This window comes from Neophocaena asiaeorientalis, unplaced genomic scaffold (assembly GCF_003031525.2).
Source record: "Neophocaena asiaeorientalis asiaeorientalis breed wild unplaced genomic scaffold, Neophocaena_asiaeorientalis_V1.1 scaffold534, whole genome shotgun sequence".
In the NCBI taxonomy this organism is placed as follows: domain Eukaryota; kingdom Metazoa; phylum Chordata; class Mammalia; order Artiodactyla; family Phocoenidae; genus Neophocaena; species Neophocaena asiaeorientalis.
In genome coordinates this window covers 2455774-2467969 of record NW_020172826.1, presented here as the reverse complement: position 1 = coordinate 2467969, position 12196 = coordinate 2455774, and the positions used below count along the sequence as shown (strand labels likewise).

The window sequence follows — 12196 nt, the reverse complement described above, 5'->3', positions numbered from 1 at the left end:
AGAAGGATAAACGATCCCACTTCCTTATTGATACAATACATAGACTTCAAGTGCTAGTTTTTTTTTTTTTTTTTGCGTTACGCGGGCCTCTCACTGTTGTGGCCTCTCCCATTGCAGAGCACAGGCTCCGGACGCGCAGGCTCAGCGGCCATGGCTCACGGGCCCAGCCGCTCCGCGGCATGTGGGATCTTCCCGGACCGGGGCACGAACCCGTGTCCCCTGCATCGGCAGGCGGACTCTCAACCACTGCGCCACCAGGGAAGCCCTCAAGTGCTAGTTTTGATTGAGGTCAATTTGAAGTTAGGGTGTTAATCCCCATGAGGATAGTGGGATATATATATATTTTTTTTTTCCCTGATGATTTATGATGTTAATGTGTTTTTTTCTTCTGAAGTAATTTAAAATAATACTTTAAAAGTTTTAGTCTGAAAATTTCTTCTTTTTTTGTCTTTTTTTGCCCTCCAGTCTACATTTGAATTTGCCAGTTTAGCTATGTGGATTGAAACGTGATGATTAAGAGACAGCGATAGGAAAGGTTACAAAATTTGAGAGTCCTTGATTAGGGCACATTTTTATGTAAAGTCAAAGCTAAGATTTTGATTGTTCCCATGTGCTTCAATTATCATCAAACCAATCTTAAATTATCTTATACTTCTGAAGCTTCCAAATAAATTTAGATTTCCAGATATAGCAGATTGGAACATAGTAATTTACCATCTTTTCTGCCTATTGGACTTGTATTGTGGATCTGCTAGGCATCGAGTGCCATATTAAACATGTTCTTGCCACCAGCTTCTACAAAATTGATGTCTTTAATCAAGTCATGAATATAAATTTGATCAATGCTATTCTGTATGAATTAGGATCTAAGGATTTATGCATAGAAGTTATATATAAGAAGATATATCCTCACATATGCAGAGTCATGTTGGAGACATCCATGGGTTTCCTCATTTTCACACTTAGATTGCTAGGTTAGGTCAAAGCTAAATTCTAATTCCATATAGTTTTATGGAATAATCAGCCTTCTCTCTTTCCTAATCAGTTTCCAATTATTTAGCCCTTTTCCCCTAAAATCCATGGAGTAGAGTTAAGCACTATCTTCCCTTTAATTTCATAGCTTATTTGAAGGAGCTTTGTAGGGAATGGAGCAAGATGACAGAGTACCAAGCATGAAAAAGACTGGGTTCTTGAATCTTATTTGCCTCCAGCTAAATTATTTGGGGGATGCTGCAGTCATTATTATTCAAGAGTAAAGTGACACTGGAAAACAATGTATTTTTTCAAGGTAATCGTTCAGATTTATTTTAAAAAGGAGAGGAGAGTTCTTTTTTGATATTATGGGAACAAAGGCAACAGTCAGGCATTTCTTTGGCTAACTCATGCAATCCTAGAGTAAAATATAAGCCCAGGTTACTTTGATAGGATTTAAAGGAGTAAAAACATATGTGAATACAATGATACTAGATCTGTGTAATTCTGAATAATAAAATAAAGATTAAGATGATACTATTGGTCCCTCAAGTACTGGTATTTAAACTTTAAAAATCAATCAAGAGAGAAGATTAAGTGGTTTTTCTTTGGTACAAAAAAATGTAAAGCTAAGACCAAATTGTTCTATTTTCACAGATTTAAGATACAAAGAATGATATTTAAAGACATTAAAATGGCTCTTAAATTCTCTTCAGTTTGTAAAGAATCTCCTATGAAGTACACTTAGAAGAAATCCCTGAGTACATTAACTACTCTATTAGTATCTTCATAAACAAAGAGGAACAATTTAAAGTACTTAGCAAAAGCAGTATCTATGTATAAGACTCCCTCCAGAGTGCTTGTAAATTAGGCCACCAAATATTTAACGGGAGAAACAATACAGTCACAAAATTAAAATATGATAATTTGAACACATTAACCATTCAAATCAAAAAACCAGTCTCTTATGGTGTCTCTGTTTTGTTTTAGCCACTCGATATTGTTTTTCACTGTTTCCAGCACTTGCTGCCTACGTTTTTCTCCTGCTCCAGCTTCTGGATATCTTTTGAAAAAGCTCTCCATCTATAAAAGAGAAGGAAATAATTAAGAAAGTAATTTTAAGCCCAATTATTCTTCAAGGATTTTCTTTACACTCTGGATTTATTTCCTTCTTCCCTGGACATTCAGTATCACTGAATAACACTGAGATACATTTTCTGGTGAATCATTTAGATTGAGCCCATCTCTCAGATTAGCAATCATTACCCATGGCTTTTGGACACCTGGCAGCATGTCACACAAGAAAGGCCCTGATGTATTGGGGAAGGAGAGCAGCACACTGGTGGCTGGCATGCTCTTTCTGCTGCTTCGGGTTTCTCAATTTTCTGCACATTCCCCAAGGTGTTCCCTGGAAAATCTGGTCTGTGGAATGATGGCTTTGCTTAGCCTTTCATTCCAGGAATCTGGAGTATTTTATTACGCGTTCAGTTCATTTATTGAGGGCTCATCAAAAAATCTCTGTTAAACTTGGTTCATTTTCCCTCTTCCCTCCAAAAGCCTCCCCCAAACTCCACCATAGTAGTATTTGTTATTTATAAAAATAAGGATTATTCTGTTTCTTAATACAGAGGAATGTAACATTCCAGTATCTAATACAGGTACTGAAAATTCATACAATCTCTATTTGTGCAACATTAATGAACATTCCCTACCCCCCTGGGAATTGAGATATTTGAAATCTGAAAGATTTGGGCTTAGTTTTGAAATTCCAAAACTATGACTTCAGAAAGGAATCAAATCTTGACCAGCTTATCCCAGGATTACATTTACCTGGAAAGGGGAGACATACTGTTCATGCTTTGTTAAACCAAATGGTCTCATGGAGCCTTCTAATCCTCCCAAGGCCTCACGTTTCTCAACTTTTAAACTTTATTTATTTCTTGGTTGTTTGAATTTTTTTCAGTTTAGAAAAAACTAGGTGTACATTTAATTATATATAAGAATTATTTCTTTTTTCTTGTCTTCTGGGATCTGAATAGAGAAAATACCACTTCTCCTAGAAAAAAAATTAATTCTGTTCCTTCCTTGACAAGTATAGACGAATTTATCTTCATACCTGCCAGAGTTGTAGTTCAGTGTTGAATGGCTCTGCTATAGTGACAATCCGGCCAAGGTTTCTGTCATTGAGTGTATATCTGAAGAGAAATTTAGGGGAGGAAAAGGGTATGTAAGTGCCCAGAACTTTAAATATTTTCTCTAAATGCAGACATATACTTTTTATTTTGGGAGTTTTTTAAAAAGTAATTTTCAAAGTACAGAAAGTACAAAACACAGTAAGTAAACATATTTAATTTAAAATCCAATTCAGGAGAAATTCTCAGCAAATTCTACACTTCTTTTTGTAGACATATCCACACCACTTACTCAGAGATGGTAGACTGCTTGTTACATTCCCCAAATCTGTTCTCCTTTTTTCCTGCACACATGAGAACCACAGTCAGATGACATTTCTCAGCCTTCCTCATAGCTAGGTGCAGACAGGTGATCCAGTTCTCATCAGTGGAATATGAACAAAAATGATATATTCGGGGCTTCCTTGGTGGCGCAGTGGTTAAGAATCCGCCTGCCAATGCAGGGGGCACGGGTTCCAGCCCTGGTCCAGGAAGATCCCGCATGCTGCAGAGCAACTAAGCCCGTATGCCACAACTACTGAGCCTGTGCTCCAGAGACCACGAGCCACAACTACTGAAGCCTGTGTGCCTAGAGCCCATGCTGCACAACAAGAGAAGCCACCACAATGAGAAGCCCGCACACCACAACAAAGAGTAGCCCCTGCTCGCCACAACTAGAGAGAGCCCACGCACAACAACGAAGACCCAATGCAGCCAAAATAATAAATAAATGATTAATTTTTTAAAAAAAGAAGTGATATGTTCAACTTCCACCTCCTTGCTTAAGTAAAGGGAAATTGCTTGCCTTGGACTTTTTTTTTTTTTTCCCCTCCCCTTTTTCCAAACTTCAACCACACAGATAGAATAAGGTCAGACTACCCTAACAACATGGAATGCTCATTTCAGGAGACCAACCTGAGTGAGAAATAATTATTTATGTCCTTTAAACTGCTGCATTTCTGTGTTTCTATTACAGCAGAATATCTCTATCACCTTTATCCTAACTAACACTTCCTGTCTTCCTGCAGGTGCAGGAATTTGAATATAGGCTATTTATTCTGCTTTCAAAAAGCTTTATTAGCTGCTTGCATATTTGGGGTTATGATCTATATCAGTCTGCTAAGCAAAGACACTTGAAGCTGGGTGCAAAGATAGCACTTTAGAGATAATATTCTATTCCTATCTCTTTTGCATTTTCTCTCTTAAAGAACAAGAATCAGAAATTTCTTTATAGACCAAAATACAAATCATTGTAATACAGGTAAAAATTTCATCCCAATTAATCACAGTGTAAGAAAAATAATCACAAGAATTATGTATAAACCTTGAACTGTTGGAATGTTGGGGAAAGATAAAGGAAAATATATCAATATATAAAGAGGTAAACAAACAGGAGAAATTTTACATTTAAAATTTATCACATAACAGAAGCAGAAATCGTGAAATAAAAAGTAATAAAGTCTGTCACATACACATTACAAAATTTTATACTAAAGAAAAACTGCCATAAAATTAAAAATTTATTATTTTGTTTTAAAAAGGGCAAATATTTTCACTATAAAAAGAACCCTTACAGATTGATAATAGGGAGAAATATGCCAACATGAAATTAGTGAAGGAATGAATCAGCAGTTTTCAAAAGAAACATAAAGAGAAAATGTATTAATGGAAACAGATGAAATGTTCTAATAATTATCCACAATTTCAGTATACTAGGTCCAGTGTTCACTCTTATCACAGACACCATTGAATTTAAATCCATTATGTCTTTCATCTTTCTTCTCTTAGAAACCTAAGGCAAGCAGTTTCCCTTTACTTAATGTCATCAGCCATTATTCAAAATGTGAGAATCTCAGTCATCTATGCTCAACACTGTCCTTATAATGTGTGTACCTCCTTGCCTCTGACTTAGCTGTCTAGAGCTGCCCAACCTCTCAAACCCGCCACCTGACCCTCTGGAACTGCCCCTTTACAGGGAATACTACTTATTTGGAGAATGTTTATTTTCCCACATCCTCCATAGCACCAGGTCAGAAAGGGAATTGGTGTGGTCATGCTCCCCATTGTGGATTCCCAACCATTATTCCTCCACTCTCTCTTTAAGAACCTCTGTTCCTTCAGGTTATTCCCCTTCATCTCATTTATGATACACTTTGGCACCTGACTCCTATCATCCTTTCTACTTCAGGCCATGATTTCAAGGTCCACATGGATGAAGATATAACAGCTTAGTGCCTTAGTTTCTTGACCTCCTCATTTCCAATGGTATTTTCTCCACTCTACTCCAGCCACCAATTCCCATCATCATACCTTGTGATCATCCATAGGTACTCTGACTCTAAAATTATTAATTTATGCATGCTCCATGACATAATTTACCATTCACTTTCCACTATGACCATTCTTTGACGTTATCTGGATTTCTGACCCATTGACCATCCCTACCCCTACTTTCTTCTGGATCATCAGCTCTTCCTTTGCTTTCATTTGTTTCCTTATATAGTTTAGATTCCATGGTCTACCATTTTCGGTAACATTTTTGCCTAAGCCCTAAGCGCCCTTATATTTCAGTAATTTGAGTCTGGCAAAACTCCAGCTTTGGGTGAAATTAACTGCTCATTTCCTTTGTTTGTACCACCTAGACACATTCTGTCAAGGGAGGTCACCCAACATTCCCCATATTGTTTCACTATAAATTCATGGCTGTCAATCTTAAATGGGCCCTTCACATTGACAGTCCTGCATTATCCTGGTCAACTCATTCTCTTCCTCTTTGAATTGCCTTTTGCAAATGTTTTCACTCTCTTAAAACCTCCAAACACTCTCCCTCTTCCCTTCCTCCTCAGGTGATCTTGTCTTCTAATTCACGGAGAAAATACATAGTAACCTCTACATCTTTTAGCTTACAAACATATAAATATACCTATTTTCCTTCTATCATCTGTGCTTTGGTTCCTATTTCTCCCTCACTTTCTCAAAAACATTAATTTTCAAAAAATCTTTTTCCTGTCTTACATATTAAATCTCTCACTCTTCACTGGATCTGTCTCATCAGCTTTTAAGTATATTAAACATATTAAAATATCTTCCATATAAAAAAAGGGAAAATCCTCTCCCTTGATCTAGCATAGCTCTCTTAATATCTTCTCTCACCTCCCCATTCATAGTCAAACTTTTCAAGAGGCTTCTCTACATTTCTTGCCTCCATTGTCTTACTACTGACTGTTATTTGCTTCCATTTGAGTTTTGCCCCCACCACTCCACTGAAAGACTCTCTCTAAGTTATCAATAAGTTTAGTGAGCATTTTTATTCTTTGATTTATTCAAACCTTAAGCAGCATTTGGCAAGGGACTCTAACTTCCTTGAAACAATCTCTGCTTTAGCATCTCAAAGGAGACTCAAAAGGCAGATATATAGATAGATAGATAGATAGATAGATAGATAGATCTGAACTCATGGTTCTTCTGCAAACTTTTTCTGGAAATTTAGACATTTAATTCTTGTCACCTCACTTGCCTCCCATTTCTAATCTACCAAATTCTAAATGTTCTTATCTTTTCATCTTCACCATTACATCCATAGTACAGTGTCTCACTGTCTTTTGCTGGGACTACTCCAATAGCTCTGTAATTGCTTTCCTCAAATTCGCTCTGGTCTGTGCTTTACTTTACCACCAGAGCTTTCTTTTCAGAGTAAAATTGATCATTTTACTTTCTTACTTAAAACCCTGTAGTGACCTTATCATTGCTCTTAGAACAAAAGCCCAAATCTTAATGTGACCCTGAAAAACTTAACCCTTATCTTTCCTCTTTTCTGATAGTAGGCATTCAACCAGGAAAGCTTTGCCTCCTGTTCATATAATTCACTCCTGTCCTTCCTTCAGAATTCAGCTCAATCATCACTCCCTTAGGAAAGCCCTTAACCTTCAATTTCTCTTGACTTGGTCAGTTTCCCCATTACACTCTTTCAGTGTGTCCTGAACCTCTTCTATTTGTAGTTATTACAGTTTTAACTGTACTACATGTATTTGTGTGATTCTTTACTTAATATTGATCTTCATTATTAGACTCTAAGCTCCATGAGAACAGGGAACCAGATGTTTCTCCTTGTATACTGTTGTACTTTGAGTACCAAGCACTGTGCCTAGCACATAGTAGATGCTCCACAATATTTACAGGATGAAAGAATTATAATTTAAAATGAGATATCAGTTTTCATGTACTCAATTAGCAAGAATATTTTTAAATGACAGCACTGGGTATTGTCAGGGGTTGGAAAAATAGTCAAAGTTAATAGTAAATTTTGTTGTGGATGACAGTTTTGCAGCACTCATCAGAAACTCTAAAAATGAACACATCCTTTAACACAGCAATATTACTTCTACTATTATTTTTATCCTAAGGAAATTCTCAAGGATGTTCAAAGAGAACAGGGGTTCAGTTTCAAAGATGTTCATCAGTACATCATTTATACAGTGGAAAGTTTGGAACAATTTTATTATCCAACAGATGGAGACTGGCTAAGTAAACTAAGATGTATCTACACATTGAAATATGACTGAGAATTTAAAATAACATCGAAGAAGCATACTTAAAGACATGAAAAGATATCCACAATATAGGATAATGTAAGAAAAAGCAGGTTATAAAACCGTATGTCTGGGCTTCCCTGGTGGCACAGTGGTTGAGAGTCCGCCTGCCGATGCAGGGGACACGGGTTCGTGCCCGGTCCGGGAAGATCCTACGTGCCGCGGAGCGGCTGGGCCCGTGAGCCATGGCCGCTGAGCCTGCGCGTCCGGAGCCTGTGCTCCGCAACGGGAGAGGCCACAACAGTGAGAGGCCCGCGTGCCACAAACAAAACAAAACAAAACAAAAGCCATATGTCTAATATAATAAATAAATGAACAGCCATAGAAAAATGGCTCAAGGAGAAACAGTGTGACAACAGAGGTTATTTTTAGGTGGTGGGTTTATGGGTGATTTTTGTATCCTTATTTTTGCTTTTCTGCATTTTGTGCAAAACAATACACACCTATTTTATAATAAGAAAATTGAGATTTTAAAAAAGGAAATCACACTAAGTTCCTGTAATGATATTTTACAGATTCAAAGAAAGTCTGTTATTACAGGTAAGAAAACAGTTTTTCCAGTGACTTTCTATAATTTCTATAATATTTCTGTTCTTTGTGACTAAAAATTGAAGAATATATTTAGAAACTAGTAATGAATAGATTGAATAAAAACTGCAACTACCTGTATAAATATCAGAAATATAAAAACAAAATATGTTCATTCCAAGAAACCATCATATGAAGTGTACCATTTAAGGGGAAATATGCTGTATATTTATCATATTTGATTACTTTTAAAACTAAAATAAGGATTTAATTATATCTTAAATATTTTGAAAAATAATTATGTAAAAATAATCTTCTTGGATTTAATATGTATGTAAGTACTATTATGTTATCCAGAAGAAATGGTTTTGATGCACTTAAAACTTTTAGTTAAGTGCTTATTAAATTATCTTGTTTATGAGATACTGTTTAGATGACTTCAGTCATGTCCCATTGACTTAATTTTTCATTCATAGTCATAAATTTAAATCAAACTTTATCACACCACACTATATTGGCTTATTGAGTTCATTCAACTTCATAGTTTCATGTAAGAGTTTAATGGAATAAACAAAAGCAAATAATTTCTGAAGTATCTTTGGAACTTTGTGGTTAAGTTTCAAAGTGGAAAGGACATTAGTGGTGTGGCCATCAGCTGTCATAAAAATCACGTAACAACAGCTTTATAAAAAAGCAGCTTATTTATTTTAAGATGACAATAAATTGTTCAGAAACAAAGGCAATAAAACCACACATTCTGAAGTCTGGAAAACATTTAAGAGTTTGAAAATATTTGGCTAACGCTTGGATCATTTCTGTTTAATTTGTCTTATCCAATTTTAATGGGGAAATTATATATTTTTCAAACTAACCATAATTAATATTGGGCTTTTTTGTATCTGACATGTGGTTATTATATAATTTTATGTTTTAGGCTATTTGAAATGATATGAGACTTAGATCATTAGACTATGAAGAAATATTAAAAGCCTTGGGAGAGGGTTTTGGAACTAGCACTGCAAATACTTCATCAATTTGTTTTTCCTGAAAATTTCAACATTAGGTCTAATAGATTTAAGGCCAACTGTTTATGACTTTATGGCAATGTAACACCTATTCTTTTTCCTACTTCTTAATTCTCAAGAGGTATAACAATGAGCTAATTTTTAAAAATGAAATATGCATTATTTGAAATAACTCACATGACAGCAATTCAAATAAGCCTTGAGAAATATTCTGTTTAATAAACAATAAGGAAGTGCCCACTTTATTATGTAAAATATTATTTACTTATATTTTCACAATAATTTAATAGTAAGCATTTTTTTAATCTACATAGGCTTCTTACAGCATGTACCAAAAAAAAAGTTGCGTAGTCTTTTCGATTAAAACAAAATACACAGTACGTGTCATTAGCCATATATCTTTCAAAATGGAAAGTACTACCTTGCATAATATGAACTATTACCTCCAGATAACATGTTCTCAATAGGTAGATTTATTAATTCTAAACCAAATAGTTTATTGAAACAATTATAAACAGATGAACAGAGCATCATATACACACCACACACACACATACACAAGCATGCCAATCAATCTTCATAGAAATGGATGAGCAGTTACATTCAATAGTTGCAAGAATACAAAAGACAAAAATTGATCACAAGTAAGCAAAAGCAATGTAGGGTATCTTTGCTGAGAGCTAGAGATATAATTTGGATCTCAGAAGGATAAGAAATGTGAATGAACATAATGGCACACTGGTTAATTGTAGGGTAGAAAAGAGTATAGAAATAAAAAGTTATCTTTGCAGTTAGTATTTCTGATAAGGTGGTCATTATGCACTAGGCAGTGCTGAAGGGAAGACAGGAGAGATTAGGAGGAGATGACAGAGGCCATTTCTTGGTATGGGGATTATAGATGGTATAGTTCTTTGGTCAGTGTTTACATATTTGTTTGGGACATATAATCTATATTTTATACTCTGTCAAAGAAGTATCTTTTTAATGGAAATAAGCATTAAATTTAGAGGATCAAGACCAAGAGTAGCAACATTTCTTCCATATGAGGCGGAAGAAATAAGAAATTTAGGAAACCATCTCTTTAGCTCATTTGTTCATCTCTTGTCCTTGCTCCTTATTTTAAAACTGCTATTGCCCGGGAAATATAGTTTGCTTTTAAGAAGGGAGGAATTAGGAGATTGGGATTGACATATATACACTATTGATGCTATGTATAAAATAGACAACTAATGAGAACATACTGTATAGCACAGGGAACTCTACTTAATGCACTGTGGTGACCTAAATGGGAAGGAAATCCAAAAAAAGAGGGGATATATGTATATGTATAGCTGATTCGCTTTGCTGTACAGTAGAAACTAATACAACATTTTAAAACAACTATACTCCAATAAAAAATAATTAAAAAAAAAAGAAAATTTCAAAATACCTAAAGCTTAATTATCTGGTTAAGGGTGGCAAAAGTTATCCATATGAACTCAGTAAGATGTAGGGCTCTAATGGGAACCCAGGTCCAGGAATTATCATTTCGTTTTCATTAAAAATTAATTGAGAACTAAATATGTGCCTGGCATTATGCTAGGTGCTAGCACAATAGGCAGAATTAACTTGTTTTAACCAAACTAAAAATAATGCTTAGTCATCTTTGCAGATTTCAAAATTCTGTTGATCAGTTGGAAACGCTACTTTCCAGAAAATGAATTATGCTTAAAATTAACTAGTACATTGCTTCCCTGGAAGGAAAATACCATGATCCTTACCTCTGATAATATGCCATTTCAGATATCGTGTAGATGTCAGAGAAAGCACAGAAAAGAGAAAAAGAAAGAACTTGTAGGTGGTATCAGACAGAACAATAAACCATTATCTGATCATCCCACCTGTTGACTAGATATTCCCAGTTGAGCTGTATCCAATTCCAGGCCATAGTCTTCCCATAGCTATTATATGAGATGTATCGAATGACTGTAAACACATCCTGAGTTTTAATAAGATTTGAGTCCTTGAGCAAATCCAGATACCTAAGAGAAGCCAAACAGAAACACAATTCAAAATGAACTTTCAGTGTTCACCCTTAGCTAAATTCCAATAGAACATCGCTTTCATTCCAGTAATTCAATTCTTGAGTCACCAGTTGACACAGTCAATTAAGTAAGACAAATGATAAAACACAATTTAATATTTTCTAAAATATTTAACTTTTTAAAGAACAACCTATAATTTTGAGGACTAGTGTAATGTAAACTTTAGGAACATTTAAATTATTTTGGAGGTACTAAAAACAACCACAATTTCAACTATTAATTTAAAAAATTATTTGTATTTATTTAATAGAAGTACTTCATCCATTTTACCTGGTTATTCAATTATACTAAAAAACCCCCCAAAAACCAGCAAATTAAAGGAAAGTACTTATTATTTTATATGGGATTACAGTTGTCTTATTTGCTCTTCCCTAGATTGTAAAAAACAACTTTCTAATGTAACTTGTATGGTTGGATTAGTTGGCTATAATTATGGTATAATGCAAATAAGTGCAAGATAAATTAAGTGACCAAATCAATAGATTTTTATTAAATTTATGCCGTGGCTGTAGCCAGAGGGAATATCTGAACGTGCTCTGGTAAACTTCCAGAAACTGCACTGGTGTGGTGGGCTCCTGAAATTTGTACAATTTATCTCTTATCCTCTAGTTCACAAGAGTCTTAGTAAGGCATCTAAGTACTTGCTAATTTTCTCATCATATACAATAAGCACAATGCCATCAAAGTAATGAATCAATATAATGTTTTGTGGAATGTCAAGATGATCAAGTTCTTGATAGACTATCTTAGGGCAGAGAGAAGAATTCACATATAGCCCTAAGGTGAGATGGTGAAAGTGTATTGTTAGCCCTGCTAAGTAAAAGCAA

General features: G+C 35.0%; 1 protein-coding gene across 1 annotated transcript in view; it reads right to left on the bottom strand.

Annotated features, from left to right (window-relative positions):
* Nucleotides 1-1276: 1276 nt before the first annotated feature.
* The window catches only part of ENPEP (glutamyl aminopeptidase), a 97462-nt gene continuing 86542 nt past the window's right edge, over nt 1277-12196 (bottom strand). The window contains exons 18-20 of the mRNA XM_024741950.1: nt 11166-11306; nt 3089-3167; nt 1277-2055 (exon numbers count right to left, since the gene is read on the bottom strand). Coding sequence (XP_024597718.1) covers nt 1909-2055; nt 3089-3167; nt 11166-11306 — 367 coding nt within the window. The 3' untranslated portion in view covers nt 1277-1908. The remainder of the gene's footprint in view (nt 2056-3088; nt 3168-11165; nt 11307-12196) is intronic.